The sequence below is a fragment of the Marmota monax genome, unplaced genomic scaffold (assembly GCF_021218885.2).
Source record: "Marmota monax isolate L192 unplaced genomic scaffold, Marmota_monax_Labrador192_F-V1.1 WCK01_AAM20220418_F8-fsc00208, whole genome shotgun sequence".
In the NCBI taxonomy this organism is placed as follows: Eukaryota; Metazoa; Chordata; class Mammalia; order Rodentia; family Sciuridae; genus Marmota; species Marmota monax.
The window spans coordinates 1923914-1948845 of record NW_026693914.1 but is presented as its reverse complement, the minus strand read 5'-3'; the positions used below and the strand labels follow the sequence as shown (position 1 = coordinate 1948845).

At 43.0% G+C, this 24932-nt stretch overlaps 3 protein-coding genes across 8 annotated transcripts in view; 2 read left to right on the top strand and 1 right to left on the bottom strand.

Moving 5' to 3' along the window:
* The window catches only part of Fam104a (family with sequence similarity 104 member A), an 18412-nt gene extending 4632 nt beyond the window's left edge, over positions 1-13780 (top strand). The window contains exons 2-4 of one of the 2 annotated variants that reach the window (XM_046463437.2): positions 83-182; positions 9596-9658; positions 11406-13780. In XM_046463437.2, the coding sequence (XP_046319393.1) occupies positions 83-182; positions 9596-9658; positions 11406-11642 (400 nt within the window). In that variant the 3' untranslated portion in view covers positions 11643-13780. The remainder of the gene's footprint in view (positions 1-82; positions 183-9595; positions 9659-11405) is intronic. The other variant, XM_046463438.2, reaches the window with a different exon arrangement.
* Cog1 (component of oligomeric golgi complex 1) lies at positions 11740-24932 on the bottom strand. Of its 5 annotated transcripts, XM_046463424.2 has the most exons (15): positions 24580-24932; positions 22663-22907; positions 22343-22524; positions 21879-22049; positions 19762-19918; positions 18899-19109; positions 17613-18404; positions 16965-17111; positions 16281-16442; positions 15314-15441; positions 14538-14646; positions 14035-14144; positions 13880-13958; positions 13406-13439; positions 12647-12832 (listed from the first exon to the last, which is right to left on the bottom strand). In XM_046463424.2, the coding sequence occupies exons 1-15, from the start codon at positions 24886-24888 to the stop codon at positions 12801-12803; spliced, it is 2868 nt and encodes a 955-aa protein (XP_046319380.1). In that variant the 5' UTR covers positions 24889-24932; the 3' UTR covers positions 12647-12800. The 5 variants fall into 5 exon arrangements, with proteins under 5 accessions (XP_046319381.1, XP_046319380.1, XP_046319379.1 ...); XM_046463425.2 differs by lacking the exons at positions 12647-12832; positions 13406-13439 and adding an exon at positions 11740-12643; XM_046463423.2 differs by having other exon boundaries at positions 12647-13439.
* Positions 24414-24932, top strand: part of Slc39a11 (solute carrier family 39 member 11) — a 395002-nt gene continuing 394483 nt past the window's right edge. The window contains exon 1 of the mRNA XM_046463436.2: positions 24414-24554. The gene's annotated coding sequence lies outside the window, so the exon portion shown is untranslated. The remainder of the gene's footprint in view (positions 24555-24932) is intronic.

Genomic DNA, 24932 nt, shown 5'->3' with positions numbered 1-24932 from the left:
GGCAAATTTATATGTTGTCATGTTTAAGTGTAAAAGATCAATTCTTGGATTTTTCTTTCCCTTCCTTGTATTTTAATTTCAGGAAAAGAAGAAGGAATGGCAATGAAGAAGATAACCATCTTCCCCCCCAGACCAAAAGGAGTAGTAGAAACCCTGTTTTTCAGGATTCCTGGGACACAGAGGTAGGAAATGTGGTCATAGACTCTGGGTTGTTTTCGCTGCTTAAGCTAAATAACCCAGTTTATGTTGTGTAATTAAAAGAAATTAATTTATTCAGAGAACAAAAGCAATCTTATTTAATTGAAGTGGTTTCAACTCTTTTTCTTCTTATTTGAATCATGTCCCCTTTGAGGAAATTATTTACTCTCTTCCCAGCAAAGCAGTATATGCTTTTGCATGTATTCTCCCTCCCCACCCCCAACATACACACCCCACATAAGTATTTATAGAAGTGTCATGGACCTTTGAAAACCTATCTTTAAACACTTATTTTATAGTTCAGCAACCAGTAAATGTCCTTACGATAGCTATATTTTGTTGCTTGAATTCACTAGAGACTTTAAGTGTGCAGATTATATAAGATGTATGGAAGATATATTATGTATGCAAGATGCCATTTTGAAGTGTTTTTACTTTTCATTATGTTCTAGAAAGAACTTGGTCCATCAGGTGGAGGGGGGTATTGGATGGAGGGAAGTACTCTTGAAGTTTTCTACGACTTCAGTTTCCTGAAAGAATGCTTCAGTATGCACAATGGAGAGAATGTTTTGTGTGATTAGAAGGCTACTTTATGGTGGGGAAAGAAAGCCAATGTTAGCATAAATTATGCCCCTAAAAATTTTGACCCTTAACAGTTGTCACATTAAGGGAGAAATGCCATAATGACAGAGTCCTAAATCACAGCCTTGTACTTTCTAGTAGAATTCTCAACTAGAATGAATTATACTTTAATTAGTTCCCAGTAACAAGATTAGGCCTATATCCTCTTTTCTTACCAGCAGTCCAAAGTCACTCTCCCAAAGGGGAAAATCAGTTACTCTCATGTAGGAACAGTTAACAAACAAGTTGAGATGAGAATCTTCCTTCTGTGGAGAGTAGTTCCCTTAGCCTTTTTTGTCTCTTTTAAAAATCTTACCTGCTTTTTTCATTTTATTTTTTTATGATTAATAGAAAAGTAATTGAGCTTTCATTCAAAGTGATATTTGGGGGATCTCAGGAATGAAAGAAAACCAAAGATTAGAGGCTGCTATGAACATCTTATGGTAGAACTGTTGAACAGTGATGGAGTTTCCATTACTCTTTTGATTTGTGGGACTATCATTGAGGGAGATGTAGACAGAGATGACTTTCTACAGCATCGGTATTTCTTTCCTAGATCTGTATGTAAACTCTGCTGTCTGATGTTCACTTTGGTTCCAGGGAGTAGAAGGTCTAACTCTTCGTGTATTAATCATTTCCCCCTGTCTGTAGTTTTGATGACTGAGAACAGAGAAATGACTGTCTTTTTGTTTTTTTTTTTACATTAAACATTTCAGTTATTTTAACTGAACCAGACACATTCGGGTTAGTTTTGTTGTTGTTATTGTTTTTGGTCTTGTAGAAAATGGCCCTCACAAATCTATACATCAGTATCAGAAGAAAACAGTGTGTTGTTCATTAACCTCTTGGATCATGTATCTTTTTCTAACTTGTCTAAAGACATTGAGCTGTCGAACCCCTCTGTGATCATTTCTCTACAGTATGAAGTAGATCATCTTCATTATGATTTAAGGTCTGTAAGGTGGTTTTTATCTGATCCCTCTGATGGTCAGGGTCAGCTCATGGGGTATTGTAGCCATTAGGTCCAGACTCTCTGACTGAGCATTTGTCAGTGCCGCCTCAGTGATGGCATTAACAAGGAGTGAGGGTATATGAACTGGGTGAGAGCTGGAGAGGCAAAAGGCAGGGGAATCTCTTAAGATGGAAAGTTAAGCCCTGAATCATTGAGGTTTCTCTCCTGCAATACGTTCTTTTTATTTTTTTGCAGTACTGGGGATTGAACCCAGGGCCTCACACCTTCTAGACAAGTGCTCCACCACTGAGCTGCATCTCCAGCCCTGGAATAGAGTCATATGTTTGTAGCACAAAAACAAGTTTAGAGGTATTTGGCTCCTTTTTGACAATTATGTAATTAAAAGGGAAAGTAATGTTATTAATTTTGTTAATAATTTATATATTAAAGTATTATTAACATTATTAATAAAAGGGTTACTTTTAATTCTCAGCTGGGGCCAGTTTTCCTTAGACAAACTCAGATTAAGAGGAACTATTCCTTGTGCCTTTCCTGAAATAACTTAATTCTGAAATTTGTTTTCTTATAACTTGAATGTTTATTTGGGAGAAATTTTTTTAAATACTAAGAAAGATTTAAAATTGTTACTTGTAACAAATTTTCTGAAAGTTACTTTTCTCCCCTAAATGTAATAATATTGGCAGATACTGGGAAAGTTTGGCTTATGTTGAAGTGTGTCATAAGGAACTCTGTTATCTGTAAGTTGGAGAGAGTTCCTCTTTCCTGGATGTTGTGTGGATCAAAAATGTGAAGTGATTTGTCATGTTAATTAGGTCGAGAGAGAGACTGTATATTTTCTTCCTCCCATTTTAGTAGGAGAAGAAAAAATTTCCACTTTCCTGATGGAAAAATTGGGGACACAGAAAAACAGTCACTTGCCCAAAGATACCCGTTCAGTAAGAGGTGGAGAAGGAGCTGGGCCCTGGGGCTTGACAGTATAGCCTCTTGCTCCTAAAGATGATATGTGCTACCTTACAGAAGATAGGAGACACGTCCAGGAAGCCAGGTCCCAGGCTCCTTTTGAATCATAGCAACAGAAGAATCATTTTCCTCCATCTTTTCTTTCTTGTGCTACCAGGGATTGAACCCAGGTATGCTCTACCACTGAGCTAAATCCCCAATTACACTCCCCCCCCAGCCTTTTTTTAAAAAATATTTTTTGAGGTAGGGTCTCATTAAGTTGCCCAGGCTGCCCTGGAATTTATGAACCTCCTGCCTCAGCCTCTCATAGCTGGGATTACAGGTGTGTTTCCCATACCTGGTTCCACTAAGTATTTTTCCAAGTAAATGCCTTGGTATAGCATTGGTTGGAAAGCATTTTTAGATTTCTATCAAAAAAAAGCAAAGAAGAAATTAGGGTTTTTTTCTCCAAACTCTAGTTGGTGCTTGAAGACTGATTTATTTATTTTGATGGTGCTGGAGAACCCAGGGCCTTGTGCATGTAAGGCAAGCATTCTGCCAACTGAGCTATATCCTAAGCCCCTGAATTTTAAGTTTAGGAACAAGCCTTAGGATACTGTTTTTTTAATTGAGGTATAATTTGCTACCAGTATATTATTAATTTGTTGTTGTTGTTGTTGATAAATCATTCCAGATAAATCGTGTTAGCCTAAGTTAGGCTTGGTTTTCCTTGGTGAGCAAGAAGTAAAATGATTTGTCAATTTGGGACTTCCCAGTGGGTCTTAGATAAAGGTTGCAGTATTGTCTTATCTTGAGGAGCTCTTTGGATGGGTAGAAACTGGCTAGATTTTACTTAGTTGTATTTGTTCTCTTAGAGGCTGCCCTTTGCAGTTGGAATTGTATCTTTATGTGTAGTAGGAGGAAGGTTCTTTACCTTCAGTTTTAATGTCTTTATCTACAAATGACATTAGCAGTTTCCATGTATTATCTGGCTTCTGATAATTAGATATATGCTTTATAAAAAGTACTTGTATTTTTTTTTCTTTTTCTTTTTTGATACTGGGAATTGAACTCAGGGGCACTCGACCACTGAGCCACATCCCCAGCCCTATCGTGTATTCTATTTAGAGACAGGGTCTCACTGAGTTGCTCAGCGCCTTGCATTTGCCGAGGCTGGCTTTGAACTTGCTATCCTCCTGCCTCAGCCTCCTAAGCCACTGGGATTCTGATTTTTTTCCCCTTTATTTTATAATTGAAAATGAAGTCATATAACATGAATACTTGATACATAATTTCCTTAAAACTTCTCTATGGTGAAACAAAAGTGTACATAATTGAAGAGTATATATAGTATAAACATGACAATTTCAAACCAACTATTGATATAGTTTTAAATTACCGTTAATTGTGGCTATGTTTGAAAAAAGAAATGTGCAAAGCTTATTAGGGACCAGCATACCAGAAATATTTAATTTTTGAAGTAAAAATCTAAAATGTTGCACAGTTCAAAAAGGGGCATTGTTTGAAGATACTGTAAACTGTCGTCTCTTAGAAGTTTCTTAAAAATATTCAGTACTTCCCCTGTAATGACTAACGAGCATTTCCATTGATTACTTTTTGCTGAAAGTGATTAAGGACAAAATGTAGAAATTCTTGTTGCTTATTTATTTTTTGAGGAGGGGGTACTAGGGATGGAACTAAAGGGTCCTCAACCACTGAGCCACATCCTTAGCCCTATTTTTTATTTTATTTAGAGATAGGGTCTCATTGAGTTGCTTAGTACTTTGCCACTGCCTCCCAAGCCACTGAGATTACAGGCTTGCTCCACTGCGCCTGGCCTGTGGCTTTATTTTTGATAAATTGTTATTAAGTTCTCATTAGGAGTTCTTTAGACATTATACCAGGTTGTCGCGGCCTTCTGTTCACACACACACACACACACACACACACACATATGCATCTTTTTTTTTTTTTTATGAATTTTATTTTATTTTTTTAAATTTATTTATTTTTAGTTCTTCGCGGACACAACATCTTTGTTGGTATGTGGTGCTGAGTATCGAACCCAGGCAGCACGCATGCCAGGCGAGCGCGCTACCGCTTGAGCCACATCCCCAGCCCCACATATGCATCTTTTTCAAGTAAAGCAGTGTTTAATATAAACTGTTGGCAAATATATGTAAACAATCTTTGTCATCAAATATTGATACATTATCTCGCAGATTATTGCTTTCAAGTTAAAATGCTAGAAACGAATGCCAGTTGCAGTTCTTTTAAGGAATGTTATATAGTGCCATATTAAGATGTAAATTCTTTTGGCTTTTAATTCTTAAAAGAATGATAATAGCAAAAGTGATGTGAAATGTTCAGTGTGAGGTTATGATTAAGCTATAGTTTACAAAAGTAAAGTCAGATGATAATGATCCTATTCAGCATCCTGGATTAGATCCCTTTAGGTGGGACTGATACTTGATACAGTCAAACTTTAAAGTAGACAAAGGCAGTTTATACTGCCATTGAGAAAGACATCTCTTGGCATACAATTCTCAGGCCATAGTTTTGAAGATCCTAAAGTATCAAGTTGGTTTGATGAACTAGTGGCACTTATGAATACATTTATTGCCTTGCTACCTTTACATGTTTTTAGAGTATCACTGCAACTTTTGGAGTACATTACAGATTTTTTTCTTTTGGTGTTCAAGTGCCCTGCAGTTCTGTTATTGATGTTTCTTGAAGACATTATTTACTGGATTGAGAAGTTCTTCTGTTGCACTAGCTATATCATTGATTGCAGAAACCTTGCTCTGTCACTGGTCTCATCTGGGAGCTTACTGAGAATATACTTAAGTGCTTCTGCCTTTTAATTTTGGTCTGGAATTCTGGCTTGGTCATTGTCATATACTCTTCTCCATCATCAGCTGCCATATGAAGAAGGGTCTCCATGAAGTTAATGTCTACACTTTTTTTTTTTTTCTCTAAAATTTTCATAGTGGTATCTTGTGTGAAACCTGGATTTTCTTTTTCAGCCTTAATGGAAGTGGCTTTCGATGTCTGAGATGCAGATGAATGTATTCTTTCTAGCTCATTAAGCACAGGATACTTAACCTAGAGGGGCATAGAAACCTTGGAAGTGGTCTCAGCTTTATTCTTCATTTCTTCCATTGTTAACCTCCTTCATAAGCCAAATATAGTAGAAAAAGTAATACTACAATGCAGAGGAATTTATTCACTGCAGTGTTTCTTCTTTTTTTTTTTTGTGAGCTGTGAAACACTGGGCACAAAATGTACACTGATAGGCACTGAGCCCTGACTTCACTTCCCACCTTTGGAGTCCTCTTCAGCTCCCCAGTCAAGTCACTCTGGCAATTCTGGAAGGACCCCATCACCTGCATTTTCTCACCTTGCTCATTTAGAAAGTGGTTTTAATTAATCCACTGAATTAATTTGGAATCTTATGATCTCACTAGTGTGAGCAAACCTTGAGCTTTCTGAAATTATTGGGCACTTGCACATGCTTTAATAGACTTGTCTAGGATTGTCTCTCTCATTTAGTTCAGATCCTGCAGTTCCCCTAGAATGAAAATGAGCCTCATTATGATTCCAGAGAATATATTCTGTGAGTAAGATTTCTTTTTTTCTTTTGAGACTCATGTAAAGAGCACCAGTGAATGGGAAAATGGAGGTGGACGAAAATAAAAATATTAATGTTGATCTGCTTTTCTGATTAAGAGGAGAAAACATGATTCTAGATAATAAATATACATACATTCTGGTTCTGTTTTTACAAAGTAGAGAGATTTTAATTGTTAATATTCCTGCCTGGGCAGCTTTCTAAAGATTATTAGGAAAAATAGTCTTTAGAGGTATTTGGTTTCTGCCATGGGCATAAATGGGTTCTCTTTTGAACTGACTTCACACCCTAGAAAAATAAAATCAAAGGCAGGCCTTACTGCCGCACCAGGAGTTCTTTATCTTCCTTCCTAATTCTTCTCTTTGCCTCATTTTCTCCTCTGCTTCCTCTCTTCTCCAGCATTACCCCCTGCCGGCTGTGTTGTCCACAGCCATGAGGGTACTTTCTCATCAGCCTGACCTCCTTCTCTGTGTCTGGCTTCCTCCTCGGCTCCTCCTTTACACGAGGTTCACCAGTGGTCTTTCCATTGAGGAGATGTGTACTGAGCAGCTGCTATTAGCCATGCATGTTCTGGATCCTCCAGGTCAGCTGGATGTTTCCTTCTGCAGTCCCTCCCATCCTCCTCTGGGGTGTGGCACATAGATTTCACATTCCCTCAGTGGCTCGGACCTACCTCCTGCTGTGTGAGGAAATCTCCCAGTGGGGCTCTTTTCTGTCTCCTTCACCTCATCTCTCACAGATCCCTGGAGTCCTTACTCCCAAGATTAAACCTGAGTGTGGCTTATTTGCTTAGAAATTCTTTCTGCATGCAGATTCCAGGAGTCTTGCCATTTGGTTGTGTTTCTCTCACCAACTCTTGCTGTGAGCCCAGTCACACCACACTATTAGATCTTCCTCTCCAGAATACTCCTCTTTTGACTTTGCTCTTGTTCTCCAGTTTGTGATTTCCTGCCTATAAAGTCTTCCTCATCCTTCTAGGCCCAACACATACCATTCACGTAGGAACCTCTCCCCATTGTTGGAATTCTTTCACTTTGGTGGCCTTGGACTGTGGTTATCAGTGGATGCACTGCCACCATTTTCTTCTTGAATCAAGTTCAGCAAATATTAACTGAATGACTGAGCAGCCCCAGTGAAATGCCTCCTGCCGAACCTGTGATTGTTCAGCGGTTAGACATGCCCTGCCATTGACCAGGTGTGGTCTTACAGTGGGACCTGGCATGTACACTTAAGCCAAAGGTGATTCCACAGTGGACTGTGAGGACAGTTTTTTGGTTTGTTTTTTTGTGGGTCTCTCCCAGGTATCTGCATTTGCAAGATTATGGTAGACTTTACTGTTGCCTAAGATAATGTAGAATCCTCCCCTTTTTAAACAGATCTTCAAAACAGCACTTTTTTGAGTTGCTTTTGTATATTGTATGGGGACGTTTTTTGGTCAGAGTTTTCATCAACTTATTTTGCTTATGTTCATGAATTTGCAAGTGTCTATTATTTCACACATTATGACCTTATTCTGATTGGTAATATGAATTTCTCCTGAAAATACCCTAGTCAATGAGCTTTGTAATGCTAAGATAGCAGTTTTAACTTTAAGGACCACACACTATCTGATACCATCCACCTCAAGCAATCTTATATTAAAAAGCATCATCAGGTGAGAGCAGTCTGATTTTTTTCCTAGTTCAAGTTTTTTGTTTTAGATGATAAACCATTTTGCCTTTGTGTATGCCTTTAAGGCACTAATAGATACTTCAAATTCAGTGTTAATGCTTTTGAGGTTAAAAGTAAATGTTCTTTTCTTTTTCCCATAAAGCAGACCACTTTTTCCACAGTGTTCCAAGATCAATTACTATAATTTTCAAACTTTTTCAGCCCTGTCCCATTGAAAAGTGCTGTATTTTGTGACTGAATACATAACAATTATATTTGTGAATCATTGAAGAAAGCCTTCACGGAGGAGTTATGCTTACCAGGTTGTACTGTGTTCTTCCTTTAGCCTGGTTGTATCTACCAATGTGTTTCACCCCCAATTTGAAAAATCCTGGCCCATCTGTAGACTGTGAGGTATTCCCAAAGCCTCTCCCATAGTGAGAACCCTGGACTGAGCTGGCAGAAAAAGCTGAGTGCCTTCAAGAGACATGTATTTATTTATTTATTATTATTTTTAAAGATAGTATCTGAAATGTGTGTGTTGGAATGGCTTTCTGTTCTTCTTGATTGAGGTTACTTTTAGTGATGCATGTTTCTAAAGCCACATCCTTCTGGAAGCCTTGCTTTTCCTGTAGGCTGGCAGAGAACAAGAGCATCCACCACACAGAACTACCAAATGTGCATGGCTAAATGGGCATAAATGGCTTTTAGCATCTTGGGCCTTTCACCTCCATGAAGGGGGACACGGAGCTTTGCTCTGATGGAGCTATTTGCCTCTTCTCAAGATGAGGGATGAAGAAGATCCTTTGCAAAAGACATGTTCTCCTGAGGAGTCATCACTGCCAGAAAGCTCTAGAAGTTCTTTAGTTAGGGGGATAAACCAGTCTTCCTAAAGAGTCTCATGACAGGATCGGTACTTTAAGAGTCTCAGTCTTAAGATGGAAGTAAGATGTAGTAGCATTTAGTTCACTTGCTCACGATCAAATTTTGTCCTCAAATTACTTTTTTTTTTTTTTTTGTAGAAAATAAATTAAAAATAGAAGATCCAGTTCTAAATGCTTTGTCACATACATCCTTCCATACTGTTTGTGATAGGCATGCACATGGGTATACATTAAAAAAGAAAAGCTTTTAAAAACCAGCTGACATATACTAAAAACAGATATAAAAAATGTTGAGACTCTTTTGTGTTAGAACAAGTTTATTTCTACCATCATTGTTAATGCTGGATATAATTCCGTAGTATGTATGTATATAACGGATGTATTAAAGTTTAACCAGTCCCCTATTGTTAGATATTTGGGGTGGTTTCCAGTTTTTAGCTATTATAAATAAGGCTACAATAAACACTTCTTATACATGTCACTATAAAATTTTAAGTTTTTTTAAAATGAAATACAAATTTCAAGTATACTTAGCCTCTTTTTAAGTAGTTACTCTATTAAGAATCTTTTCAGTGGTTTATTTTAAAGAATTTTTACTTTTCTAAGTAGTACTTTGCTTCTGTAGTGTGAAATAAATATAATGTGAGATAAAAATTTGACTTCCTTCAAACTGATTCTAGTTCTTGCCTTAATTTTCAGACAGTACCTGTAACGAAAAACAGTAAAGAAAACAGACTAAGAGGAAGCAAAGCGTTCTGCGCGGTGGGTTTCTGATTCAGTGTAGTGACCTATTCAATGAATGACCTATTCATTCCTGAGTTTCCTAAGGGGTATGTGGCTATCCTAGGTTGTTATACTAGGTTAGGAGAGGTCTTTGTAGAGTAAAATTTTTTTTCGAATTGGCTTTTGACTTCAAAAGTGATTCTGGCATAAACTGGACATGGTGGCACATGTTTGTAATCCCAGCAACTTGGGAGGCTGAGACAGGAGGATAACAAGTTCAAGGCCTGCCTTGGCAAATTGATGAGACCCTGTCTGAAAATAAGAAATGAAAATGACTGGGGATGTAGCTCAGTGGACAAGTGTTCTTGAATTCAATCCCCAGCAAATCCTCACCCCCACCCCAAATAAAAGTGATACTGACATAAATTAAATGTGCACACACATGTATATGTATGTACTATTTTTATAATGAACATTTAATAATCACATTACAAAAAAGTTATAGTAAAGGATGGAAAAAATAAGTAACTGTAATCCTTCCATTCTAGTGTAACTCCTATGATTTGTTTTCGAAAGTACTTTAAGTGATAAGCAGGTATTTCAAAACCAGTGTCTTTGTCTAAGGGTAAAGTTGAGTTTATCAAAGGGCCAAGTTAAAAACAACCTTTGCATCGGATCATTATTAGAATCATAATTTTCTTGTGATTGATTAATTCTAGTATAGTTCAGGTAATTAGGGAAAGGAATTGCTAAGCAGGGCATATTCAGACACCATGTTAACATACAAATGCAAATTGTAAAATGCCATAATTCTGAAATGGATCCTTGGCACTACCTTCCATTTTATAAGTCCTACTGTCAGAAGGTGGGCATTTCAGAGTGACTTGACTTTGATCCAGGGACCTCTGAGTGTCTTCAATGTGATTAAAACACTTAAGTCAAGTTATTTTTGATGAAAATTTATTTTTGTTGAAAATTTAGCATGCTTGTACATATACATATGCATACTGTGCAAAAATGCCAATATAACTTTATAAGAAGTATATTTTGTATCCTGAGTGGTTGTAGTACACCATTGTATCTGGATGAGAGATGATCACAAAATTGGCATAGTTTATCTTGTGCACTTGTGCCCAGAACCCATCTCATTAGTAATAGGGGACCCTACTTTTTTCATCTTTCTTTTTTATACCCTGTACCAGTGACTGATACTTCTCCTTGTAGGCTGAGAACTTCTTTCTTTGGTTATTGGAATGAATGGTAAAAGCAGAGAAGATCTATGTAAAGGAATAAAGATATAATTGAAGCACTGGGCATGGTGTATGCCAGCTGCTTGGGAGGCTGAGGCAGGGAGGATTGCAAATTCCAGGCCAGCCTGGAAAACTTAACTATCTCATAAAAATTGAAAAGAGCTAGGGATGTAGCTCAGTGATAGAATGCCTTGGGTTCAATAGCCAGTACTACACCCCCCCCCCCACCAAAAAAAAAAAAATAAAGTAATTAAAGGATGTGGAGTCGGAAGGTCTGTGCTTGAATCTGGATGCACTGTCTTCCAGGGCTGTGTCACAGGGGTGATCTATCTCACTTTACAGCAAGGCTGTTGTGAGGATAGAATGCAGTGTCTTAGGTGAATGGCTTTATTTTTATGAACCTGAAAGCCGAGTTATGTGCTCATGCCAATACTCTTGGAGCTGAATGGGAAGAAAACTCTTAATAGGGCACGTGCAGTAAAGCTCTTATGCAGGAACAAGTGTATGCTAACCCTGGCTCTTCCTTTTCCTTTCAGTCTTCAAGCAGTGACAGTGGTGGGAGCAGCAGCAGCAGTAGCAGCATCAACAGCCCTGACAGGGCCAGCGGGCCAGAGGGCAGCCTAAGCCAGGTCATGCCCGGATCCAGCCCCAATACCCCTCAGCCCATGCCTGAGCAGTCTGCACTGTGCCAAGGCCCTTATTTCCACATCAACCAGACCCTGAAGGAGGCCCACTTTCACAGCCTACAGCACCGAGGACGGCCTCCGACATGATGCGTGGGCAGTTTCTTGCCTTCTGTGAAGGGACAGCGCTGTGCAGATTTGATATTTCAACTTACAATTTGTTTAAAAAAAAATTGCACACAAAAAATGCCTGTTGGCTTTTCAGTCTATATTTGAAATAACAGGTTAACAGGCAATTGTTTACTTGTGGTTTTGCTGCACTATTGCAATTTCAAAGGGGCTTTGAAGCAATTTTTTTATAGGATTCTTTTGAGGGAGGGTATCAAATCCATGTCAAGGAAGTGGTGTGAGGAAATCTCATCTGTGTGTTGCATCCATAGTGTGTCCAGTTCAGACTGATCTTCAAATCTGTCAATTAGAAGTTCTACTTTATGTAAAGGGCCTTTTAAAAATGCGGGATCTTCAATTTTTTAATTCAATAAACTAGTAAAGAGTATCTAGTTTCCATGAAAAAACACAAGGGTATTTTTTTTTTTTCCCCAAAATATAGTAAGCTTGATTCAGTCTTGCACTGAAATTAACTGCCATACTACCTCTTAGTATGTACATGTTCTGTGGAAAGTACTCTGTTGTAACAGGAGAATAATCGGATCCATCCAGTTTAGATTGTGGAAGTGAAGCACCCTCCCTAGTAATTGTCTCCTCTCTGTTATATATTTGTATTTCTAGGGAGGATGTCCTTGTGTACCCAGGTTAACTCTGTACCAATATTCCTTTCAGAGTCTGCACCCCAGACTCTACTGCACAGTTCCAAAAGTCAAGGAGTAGTAATGACTGTCTTACTCACAAACTTGTATCAGAAGCTTATGTGATCTCACTGAAAATTCCCCCTGCAGTGGAGAAAATTAAGCACATACAAGTACTGAAGAAACATAAGCTGCCCGAACTGATACCTGAAGTAACAAGGACTGTCAAAGTATTGGACAAGGATTTACTTTTGCTTGAAGTCACCCCTAATATGACAGGGGGTCTCATTCCATCACTTAAACTGGAAAGATTGGTGTGGATTTGAAACAAATGAGCAGAGGTACCTGTAGGAGAAAGAATGCAGCAGTATTTATTTAGAATAGAAGTGTTCCCGATTACTTAGTCATACTAGCGAGCCAGCCAAGTTTGAATAATGAAGATGCAGATGAGTCATCTTCCTCGCTGATGAGCTGTCTGAACAAGGAGCCAGGATGCATTGGGTCATCTGCTCTGGAGAGTTCCGGGGGACCAACCTGTCATTGGGATGTAGAGGAAGTGCCTTAGAGTCCACCGGAAGCCACCTGCCCGCTCCCCTGACACTCCATTCCATTCCGAGGCTACCCAGCATACATAGCAGAGCTGAGAAGCGTGGATGACTCTACCAAGAGGAGTTTGCTGTTTGTCAGGACTGGAAAAGGACACGGGGAACAGCATGGGATTTTATTATGTGACAACTAAAATTTGAGAATGAAGATTGTCCTAGGGAAATAACAAACACATACCTCCTTTCCATGGGTGTTCCTTTAGTAGGGACAGACTTTAGAGGCCAGCTGTGTGCTGTGGAAACTGTAGTGTTATAGAGGATGTTATAGCACAGGCCATGCTTATGGGGCACGGGGTTTTGGCAAGAAGTTTTGTTTTTTTTTTAACTACTTCTCTCAGATTTTAAAAACCAAATGTTTGACAAGGATTTTAATGGCAGGGAATATGCAAAGGACACATTGCTAATGTTTTGTCTAACAATAAAGCAAACAACAACTAAATGCTGTGAGAAGTCAGGCTGTTCGAGCTCTCAAACACGCATACACAACAAAATTCAGAAATACCCAGGAGGACTCCTGCAGGCTTAATGGAGGCATCCTACTGAAACAAAATGTATATTAACAAGAAAATGTAAAACTTGAGGAAGCAAGCTTTTGTTTATTTTCCACCCAACTAAAAGAATGGAAGATTAAACCATCACCAGAACAAAAGGACTTTCTCCAAGTACAATCACAGTGGCAGGTTGGCAATTAACTCGTACTCTACTAAATGCAAGGAACCATCTCCATCCTGTCTACATTTTCTACAGCCTTGCAGCTTGGGATCCATTTATATTATGATGCTACTTGGTAGTGTCAGTGGGCATCTTTAAAACCTATTAGCTCAAACCCGTACAACCTTGTATTTCTTGTGCCGCCATTAAAAGCAGCATTCGTGCATTTTGTCATTCAGTTATCAGTTTTTTCAAAGGGAGCAGATCGGGTGGCTTGGGAGATGGGACAGTCGACAGGGAAGACCCTTTTGCTCTTGGCACTAACCTGGGTTTTTGTTTCAGTGCTTCTGCTGGTTGATTTAGCCTTCCGAGTGCTTGTCATGCTCAGTGGAAGAAGTCCAAACCTGTAAGACGAGCAGAAAGAATTTCAGTGGCATGAAAAGGCAGCTTGGGGCCCAGCAAAGTCTCAAAATTGTTTACCTGATCTGACTTGATGCCAGTGGCAGAATGTTGTGGGGCTCCTGGGAGTTGAATGTGCCACTCCGGGGGGTGAACTGATTATCAGTGCCGGTAACCAAACCAAACAGAACCTGACAAAAGGACCACAGTAAAATGTGGGGCTTTGGCTGTCCAGATGGGAGAGGATGACCTCTGGGGACTGTTCTTTTCAGTGTGTTAATGCTTCAAATTACTTTTTATCACTGCCATCGATCAGAATCTCCTGGCAACAGTTTTTTTATTCCTCTTTCTGAGGCTTGGGTTTTTAATAATTTGTTATTACAAATAAAGGGATCACGATCATGGTACCCCAGTGTGTGGGATTTTATCTAACCCTCTTTTAGCCCTTATAACTGCACTCAGGTGTTTGTGTCTTGCCTCTTCCTAAGATTGCGTTCTGGAGTATTAAGTAAGGTAGAAGGTTGATTCTGCAGTTGGAGCCTGTGGCACTTATTTTGCACTGAGGCATCTGTGACCTGACTTACAGAAGTCCGCTGCACCAGGTGGTTAAGGTTGCTGTTGAAGTGTGGCGTGAAAACATCCAGGTCAAATGGATCGATGAGTGCCTCCAGATGGTCAGTCACTTTCTCAATCCTGAGAGGATTAAGACCATTATTTTCCACAAATTTTGAGGACAAGAAAACTGTCTTACTATATTTTATAGGTATGAAACCATGAAGTGGTTTTTGTTCAACTGAATTGCTGATAGGTACTTGTGTTATGGATGATCAACCTGCTGTGATGAAGTCAAGTCTGCGTCTTGTCCATGTTGTGTTTTTAGGAGGACCATTAAGAGCTCAAATTATACCCACCATTTGTGAGGTGGACTCAGTAATCAGGTTCCACCTGGTTCTCTTGACTACGGAATTTACCAGCAGGCAGCCATTATCTGACTTGCTGGCAACACAAGCACTCACTGATAAAGGCAAACCTTGAGGAGAATCCTGGAAGGAGCTACAGATGCCCCTTGACTACGGTGGGGCCACATCCCAAAAAACCCACCATGAGCTGAAGTATACATAAATTCACAGCTGAACATCATGGACCAGCAACACAGAATGTGGCACTGTGGGGGAGGGTCACATGTCGTGGCCAGGGAGAGATCCAAATTCAAACTCTGAACTGCAGTTTCCACTGAATGCTTATTGCTTACCCACCACTGTAAAGTCAAAAAACCCCAAGACAGACCCTTGGAAGTGGGCAGTACTGGTACTTGCACTGCAAGAAGACTGCCTCAGGGAGCCCAGGGAGGGTATAACACCTGGAGTCTGGTTTGTTGCGGCCACTCTTCGCCTCCTCACTCTTGGCTGTCAGAACGATGCTGAGGTAGCGCAGGTCATAGAGGAGCTGCAGTGCCCGGTTCTGGGTTACTGGGAATGCACCTTCTCTCTGCAAGTGAATTCCCACCCTGTTGAGAAGTGGCTCCTGTGGCACAGTGACCACCTGTGTGTTGTGAGTGGCCTCAGCGTGGTATGTCAGAAGCAGAGGCTGTACCCACTCGGGGCCAGTTTAATCTCACAACAGCATATTATGTTAAAAATTTCATCTTAAAGCCAAACGTGAAAAGTGCCAGCCCTAAAGGTCTCAGTGCTGTCGATGGGTTACTACAAAGGAACACGGCTTCCTGCACAAGGAGGTGGATGTGTGGGAGCCCAGGGACTTAACCAAATTCCTCCCAAACAAGGACTGTTACCTCTCAAAAATGTTGTGAATGGAATGGAATGGAACCTCATGCAAAGCAAGAGGGCGTGGAGACCCCCTTCAGTGAGCACTGCCATGTGCACAAGCTGTGCTTGTACCTGCCTCCCTCACAGTCACTGCCCTGCTCTGCTCTGGTGGGCACAGTGTGGGGTGTGCTCCATTTTATGGGTGAAGAAACCAGTTGAGCCGGTCAGCTACTGGTCACGTTTGATGCTAAGGAAACAGGTTAATGATTGGCCCAAAGCTTGCCTGGTAAGAACTGGCAGTGCCAGGGTTGGAAGCTGGGCCTTTGATCCCGTGATGGCTCTTATCCTTTTGTCACCTGCCTTCTCCATGAAGACCTGTTTGACCCTTGAGTGTGGGTGGAAAATGGCAGAGCTGGAAGCCACTCCAAACCTATTAGTGCATATTTATGAAACCAGATGCCTGGGGTAGGTACTAAACACTTTGGACCCTGATGTGAACTGCTCAAGCCTAAAATCAGCTAAGGGTTTTAGTTTTTATTGGGAAAATACTCAGGCCCCTACCTTAATCTGCTTTTCTTCAGAAAGTTCCTCATAGGCAGCTACCACTTGAAACATGCAGCTTTTCAGCATCTCCTGCAGCGTCACCTTTGGCAAAGCATGACCTCCAACCCGATTAATTTCCTGGCATAAGCTGAACAGGAAGGACTGTACATACCAGGATGGCTGAAAGAACACAGAAATGTCATGTGCCAGCTTGCACCAGTTAAATGACCATTCATAGTAAAAGTGGGTCCATTTATCTTTACAAGGCACACACATGGGGACCGTGCCCTCTCTAATCAAGCATCTTACAAGCAGATCATTTAACAGACACAAAGTCCCTCGTTAAGTACTCCTTTCCATGGCCTGAGGTTGGCCTGGCTGTTGTTCTTTAAATAGCAAAGAGCCCATGCTACAAAAGGAAAGAATCATTTATTGACCTTTTTTTTTAATTGATTTTATTTTTTTAATACACAACCACAGTGGAATGCATTACAATCCTCATTACACGTATTGACCTCTTAAAACACTCTGCTATTGAAGTGGTGCTACATCCACTTTGCCCCCACAGTAAAGTGAACTTTACTTTCAGTTACTCCTCGGAAACTGCAGTGTTGAATGATTTTCTAAAATTGTTTTGCTTCCCCCAAAGCAGTTCTATTCCTTTTTTAGCCCAGGTCCCTGTGATAAATGGCATGTGCTTACCTGTGTAGGAAGTCTGATCTTCGATGTGACGCTGCTGCCAGACTCTGTCTCCTCTTGAATTTCTAATTCATCCCAGTTGGTAGCTGTGGCCAGGACTGAACCGGCATCATCTAAAAGCAATGACTGGGTGAATCCATGAATCAGAACCTGGTGATAAAAAGTGAATGTCCACATAAGTCCTTCAGGGCTTTTGTAGGGTTTGTTTAGAAGTCTCAGCACACTCCTGGGGGTTGGGTGTGGGATGCCAAGTGGCCAGCACCTCTCCCCTTTGGCCAGTGCCATGATCAGCAGTGGGAATGTGGTTGCTGGCCTCCCTACTAATGTCAAATGTCATCTGTAAAAGACCAGTAGAGACTGAAGGAATTATGGCATTTACATGGAAGACCTGGAAATATGGACCTTCACCCAGACAGAAAGCCTTTCATTTCCATCCAATGGAAGGTAAAAATGCAGGGTTTCTGTCTACAAAATCTAGGCTGAAAACAAATGCAAGGTTTTATTGAGCCATATGGCAGAAATAAGGACAAAGTAACTATATGAGATGAGCATCATTATTCCCTTCCTATTGAAGCACCTTCACAGGTCGGCAAGACTAAAGCATGAGAAAGGGAAGGTAAACCAGGTATCCTATGGAGTCCCATCACTCACCTTCACGACCGCTGAGCTCCAGACCCGGTAGCCCATCACACTCTGCTGGAGGAGTACATCTTTAACTTCCTGCCATTTGGCCTGTACAGGAAGGATTTCCTGGGCTTTGCTCTTCCCCTGCTTTTTCAGAGCCCTAGCCTCCCTTGATGGTTTGTCAGAGCTCCTGGACTTTCCCACAATACACTGTTTCAGGTGGGGGCACAGTTCTCCTAGAGACTGGCAGAGTCTGGCCATGAAAAGCACGGCGTGCACCTTGGTGCCTTGGAGCACATCCTGCTGGCCTTGCACAACTTCCTCAATGTTCTGCAGCTCCACCTGGATGCCATCTAGGATGTGCTTGATGCATGCCACCGAGTGCGTCTGCAGCATGGCCTGCACAGTCCCAGCATCTGCATATCTGTCAAAGGCAGAGCTCTTGGTCTGAGTGGGGACAGCATCCTTGGGCAGAGGCACATCATCAGAGGGAAGGTAAGCCAGGAGGTCATCCAATTTAACCTTCAGTTTGGAATCTAGGGCAGAGCAGAAGTTCTGTACATAAGGGCTGATAGCTTGGGCTTTCATTGAGAGGCCACTACTGGCAAACTGACCCCGGTTTGCCACATTAACCCAGGCAGCATCTGGAGGCAGGTCACTGGGACTCTCTGACCAGAGGAAGACAGACATGTTCTGCTCAAAGTGGATGTGCTTATTTGATGTGGAGTTGCTGGTGCTGCTCTCAAGCTCCTGCAAAGCTGAGACCAGGAGTTCTTTGGAGCTCCTGGAGATGGATTCAAAGCCTTCTTTTGTCAGAGTCTAAAAAAGAATGAGAAGAGAATGTGAAGACCCTTCATGTTCTTCACATACATAAGCAGGTTGGTGATTCTGTTTTGGATGTCTTCACAAGATCATTCTTTTCCCTTTTTTTGTGCTACTGGGGAGTGACCCCAGGGGCACTCTCCCACCAAATTACATCAGCCCCCCTTTTGAGATTTCTGATCCCTATTTCTTTAAGGAAATTTCAAAACAAGAGTTACCAAAATCAGAATTTATCCCAGCAATCAGAATGTTCTTCATGTTCAGGAAGCTGACATGGTGTAGCAGAGAATAAAGATGCCAAGACTGATGGACATGGGCTCACTTCTGGCCACCTCACCAGGCCCAAGGCCTGGTGTCTTTTTTAGCTCTAGAACCTGGCTGAGTTAATAAGTAGGGAAAGAAGGCACTTGTGACATAAGACTCCCAAGACAGTCACCAGACCACATTAGAGTTGGCTGTGAAATTATGGCCCATGTGATTTTCCACCTTACCTGTAACCGGTCCAGGAAGAGCTGCTGCATCATGTCCTCCCAGAATAAGAGTGGCCTCTCCAGAAGCCGCTGACACACCACCTCCCAGTTGTGACTGGTGGACTCATTGGTAAGTAACTCCCACATGGCATCTCGGATCCCTGCAAGACCCTTCATGCTCTTCACATACATAAGCAGGTTGGTGATCCCATTTTTGATGTCTTCGTTACACCTGCAACAAGATCATTCTTTTTCCTTTTTGGTGATACTGGGGAGTGACCCCAGGGGCACTCTCCCACCAAGCTACATCAGCCCCCACTTTTGAGAAGGGTCTAAATTGCCCAAGCTGGCTTCAAGCTTGAAATTCTTCTGCCTCGGTTTCCCGAGTAGCTGGGATTACAGGCATGTGCCACTGTGTCCAACAGATCATTTCTGTGTCCCCTGGGCTCATTTTCTTTGGGGTTCTTATATCTTTAATAAGAAAAGCACAAAGATCCCATTTGAAAACCATATCTGTCAATCTATCAATATAGCGCGATTCTGGCTGGACTCGGGTATGGAGACTGGTCTCTCACCAAGCCCACTCTTGCTTCACTGGGGTATGGGAGGAAGTCCGGTGTTCCATGGAATGGCTTCAAAAATCAGTGTGTTAAAAACAAGCTTAGGGGCTGCAGAACTCTTATACTAAGAAATTTAAAAGCCTCTGCATAATATTTTCAAAGACAAATTGTTCCTTGTTTCTCCCCAGGTGAGGTGGTAAGTGGCCATGAAGGCAGGAACAGCCCAAGTGAGCAGTGGCCATGTGGCACATCTCCCTCTCCTCACTGACCCTGTATGGCTATGTCCAAGGATGCCATGGGGTGAGCCAACCTCAGGCCACTCACATGTGGATCCATTTCTGCAGCGTGTCTCTCAGGTACTCCTGGCTGATGGGATGTGCAAGGGTTCGGAGTGCTGGCTGGAACTTGATGACGGATGCTGGCAGGCGTCTGAACCAGCTGCAGAGCTTCATCTCCCCTTTCAGAACACTGATGCCCTTTCCTAGAGAAAAGGCCGCGTGAGAAGCAACCCAGGCCATACTTTGAATAGCATATTAAAAATGGACCTAGAAGAAATTTCCAAAAAATTATTTCGTTTTTCTCTGGGTAGGTCAAACAACCCCTGAAATAGGGAGAAAAAGAAGGTATAGCATGCATCCAGACCTTCCCTCATCAAGGGGTGTGGCAGCTTCCCTAAACTCTATTGGTTGAAAAGAATGGCAAAGGTCAGGAAGGGAAGGAATCAGGTAGAAAGAGCAGAGGGGAAAAAATGAGTGCTGAGCAGTCCTTATCTTTGGGTTTTTTCCCTTGAGATGAGGTCTCATTATATCGCTCGGGCTGGCCTTAAACCCTGGACCCCAGAGGTCTTCCGGCTTCAGCCTCCTACACACCTGGGATTAGAGGTGTATGCCACCATGCCTGGCAGTCCTTGACATTTTAAAAAGTAGAACTTAAGTTTTCATGAAAGTATAAGCTGGTTATTTCCCTTTCCTCCTCCTCCTCCTCCTGCTTCCCTTGAGGATCTAAGTGGAGAAGTGCTGACCGCCCACCTTGATGAGTGAGTCACCTGCAGCTCTGCAGAGGCCTGTGCTGTACAGTGCTGGGAGGTGCTGCTCACTGATTTTGTACACAAGGCCCTTCTGCAGTCCCTTGTACTTCTGTTTTCCAATGTCATAACAGATTAGCCGATACTCACCTTTAGTGACTATTAAAATATTGAATGTAAGCAGCTGGAGGGACACCAAGGCATGAGAAGTGGTGCCTTTACTGAGAGGAAAAGTTACTCAAAGACGGCCCCATATGACACTCCTGTCCCCCTCTGGAAATGACCAGCTGGCCATAATACTCCATTCCACCTTTGTCTCTATTTCCTCAGTCTATTTTGCTGACACCTCCATCTGATCTTGGAGTCCTAGAGTTCCATGAGGGACCATCTTCCATCATTTTCTTTGCTTACTGATGGTGGCATCCATTCTCATGGCTTAAAATAACTGCCACAGGCAGAAGCACTGCATGTAGTGTCCACCTAGCCCTTGCACTGCTATGTTCTGAGACCAATCACCCTCTTATCCCCTAGTTCCATTCCAAGGTCTCAGTTGTCTCCAAGGTGATTTTCATGTGAACTATCACCAGTCCCTTCAAACCAGTTCCTTTGGATACCTCCTTTCCCACACCCTATACATCACCAAATCCCTCCTCAACAGATATCTGAGCTGTCCAATGAGTTCCATCTCTATGCTCCCTCCTAACCCAAGCTCCAGTGGCTGAACCCTAGACCACAGTGATAGCCTTCTAAGTGAGTTCAGCATCCCTTACCCCATGGGACTCTACTACTAACTACATAAAAGCCAATGCATTTATTTAATTACAGTTGGGACAAATGCTAACCAAAGATGTAAGGGATATGTGGGAAATAGAAGGACCACACCAAGCTTGGAAAGTCTCTGAAGGCTAGCCACTATTCTCTGGTTAGAGTCCAAACTCAAGCTTGGCCCATAAGGCTTAGCATTACCTGGCCCCACTTCCTTCTCCTGCTATCTTCCTTGTCACCCACTAAACCTCAGCCTCACTGGCTTTCTTTAGTTCCTCAATACACTAACATCCTCCTTGCCTCAGGACTCTGCACACCCTGTCCCTTTGCCCAGAACTCTCTTCCTGCGGTCTTCACCTAAATAACTCTAATTCAACCTTCAGCTTTGAGTTTAAAGACCATTTCACCTGGGAGGCCATCTCTGAACTTGGTGAGTTCCTTCCATTCAGTGTTCCCAAGGCATCTTGTACTGTGCATTAACAGCACTGACCAGTGTTGACTCACACTTCTGAGTTCAGTACTTGCCTTACTAGACTGTGACCTCCATAAAGGGAGAGTCCATATTTGTCCAGTTTACTGTGCTATCCCTAGAGTTTTAGCACATGGCTGGGTAGTTGAATGGACCAGGAAAAACGGCTGGTTACGAGCTCACCAGTAGGGTGCTGGCCTGTGATGGTCTCCAGAGTAGAGAAGAGCAAGCCACACGGCAGGGATGGATCTGGCAGCAGACCTTCTGGCAAAGTGTAGAAAAGGGCATGAGCCTGGTTCAAAGTGGTGGCCAGCAACTCCACTAAAGAGCAAATCTGGGCCTTGATGCCAGCACCTATGAGAAGATGTCATCTTTTAAACAGTTTTCTTTTAGTAAAGAACAGATCAGGGCTGGGGGTATAGCTCAGTGGTAGAGTGCTGGCCAAGCACATGTGAGGCACTGAGTTCAATCCTCCACACCACATCAAAATAAATAAATAAAGGTATTGTGCTCATCTACATCTAAAAAAAAAGAAATTAAAAAAACAAAAACAAAAACCAGATCACTCTGGATACCTCAGTTTCCCTGAGCTCACCCTTCTCCACCCCATGCTTAAGGAACAAACTTTGGAAAGAAGCCACACCCACCATGGTGTGGCTGGTTGAGAAGTTTCTGAATAGTTGTCTTTCTGGCCAACAGGAAGTCGGTGAGGGCTTGGCGGGGAGAACTCTCTTCTAAGAGCATTATAGAGCAGAGGGCCTCAGCTATAGCTTGGTCAGACACAGCTTGGCATTTGAGTAGCATCTTGCTTTCGTGCAGAATGGTTGATCTAACAAGATGACAAAGGTCAACATGGAAATTTTTACCATCTTGAATGAAAAGCCATGGAAAGAAAGAAGACAGATCCCATAAAACTGTAGTGATGAGGCCTGGCCATCACAGAGATCTTTATGTCAGATCCACTTACCGGAAGTGGCTGGCTGCTGCTACCTGCCGGATGAGTATAGGAAATCGGGAAAGGATGGGGTTGTATCGGGAACTAGAAGAATCCAGCTGGAGCAGACTGTGAAGGTGGCAGCAGAGCAGGTAGAGCTGTGTGGCATGGAGATACTGAGAGGCTTCCATGAAGCTCCAGATCTTCTCAGGGATTTCTAAGAGTAGTTTGATCTGGGCAGCCATGCTGTAGAACTTCTCCTGGGATGGTGGCTGTGGCTGTAGGAAAGGGCAGAATAAAGTCAGAAGAGCAAACAAAAGCGAGGTCAGTGTCCTGCACTTGGGGAGTTTTAGGACTTAAAGCTTTCTTTAAGTTGAACTCAGTGCTATTCAGAAGGCATCAGGTCTGATGAAAACCTTTATCTCGCCCTCTGATTATCAGTGATTCTCTTGACTTCTTGAAATCAGGGAGGGGGGCGGCGGTGGTGGTGTAACAATAGGTGAGCTTCCTCCTTCCTTCCCTTGTGCCCAGCCTTCCTACTGTTTTTCCTGCTTCTGTGAAGGGCACTATGCGCTTGGCTGACTGCTCTTTTTCACCAACCCTGCACCAAATATTTGTCTGCTTCAGTCTTCAGTCCTCTCCTCTTCCCATCTACCTGCTCACTTCAAGCATCCCCCATGAAGGGACTGGTGGCCTATAAAATTAGCCTAGCCCCTTTTAAACTCTTGTGCTTTCTGCCATGTGACGGTGCAGCAGGAGGATCCTCACCACACATCAAATGCCATCATCTTGACTTTGGACTTCCCAGGCCCTAGAACTGTGAGAAAAGTATGTCATCATGAATTACCCAATCCCAAGTATGTTGTTAATAGCAGCATACTGGACTAGACAGCCACACTGCAAATCTCATCTGTCCTTAAGAATCCTCAGTAAGGCACTGAGAAGCCTACAGTTACTTCCTTCAGAACTGTTAAAGTAAATGGACACAATTATTTTGGGAATTAGTCACCTTTACCTTAAAATGTTTTCAACTGCTCTTCTAAATTATTTACATTTTTCCTGACAACTTTCCATGGCTTTATTTCCTTGCCTAGAATGTAAGCTTCTTCAGAGCAGGAATTGGGTGAAGTGAACAGAGAAGGTTCTCAAATTTTGTGTTTGACCAAGAATAAATTAGATGTAACTATGAAAATCAATACATTTCCAAAATCAGGCATAATACCAGTTAGCCTTTTAATAAGCCTGGAAACACGCCTCAGTCACAGCCAAGTCTGGCTATTTGTGTGTGGAGGGGGCACAGCTTAGGGAGGGGTGGGGTCACTGATTTAAAAAGCACAAGGGCTTTCCAACCTTCCGTGTATTGTTCTAGAGTGATACCCCAGTCTGCTGGCCTGGATTTCTCTGGAACCCAGAGAACACGATAAAGTTTCAAACGGGAGCTGACTGTACTTTGGCGTGTCTTCTTCCATGTTGCAGGAAGCCTCTCCCAGGTTATGACAGAGTTCCCTGTTAACCTGTTCTACCCTCTATGCTCTTCTGCTTGGTTCATCCCTAGGTCGCCCTCCTTTAAGGAGGCAAGCTGCTGCTGCTCAGGATGTCCACCGCCCGTCCTTCCACATGGGGTGCGAACATTGGCGTGGGGGACGAAGTCAGGATGGCCTAATCGAGCCTGCGCTCCCTGGGATGAAAACGTTCGCGCTGGGCGGCCCTCCAACCCCGCAAGGCTGGGGCAGCTCTTCGGCCCTGGGGAAGGTGCTGGGGGCGGGACGCGGGGAGAGGCATCTGCTCCCTGAAACCCGGCGTCCGGAGGCGGGGTGCGCGGCGGAGCCCAGCCGTCGGGAGACCCCTTGCGTCCCTGGGAGACCGAGCGAGCGCGGCGAGGACTCACGGCCCCAGCGAGCGCCCCGGCCGGCGGCTCCGGGAAGGTGAGGGCGCGGGGGGCGGGCGCACCTGCGGGGCGCGCGGGGGCCGCGGCCAGCCGGCCTGGCGCAGGCGGGCGCAGTACTGGTCGGTGGCCTTCACCGCGTCCACCAGCCCCTCAGCGCAGCGCCGCATCTGCCCGATGGTGTCGGCCGCCTCGATCAGGTCGCGGTACCGCTCTCCCACCATCTGTCGCAGCTCCTCCTTCTTGTGCTCGATCTCGGCCCGAACCTGGCGCTCCAGCCCGCGGATCTCCTCAGCTCCATGAGTCTCGAAAAGCGCCGCGGGGTCGCGCAGATCCAGTCGCTTCAACGCCGGGGAGGCGGCCGCAGCCGCCATGGTGCACGGGTCAGCCGGCCGACGGCCGCTTCCGCTGCCAGCCC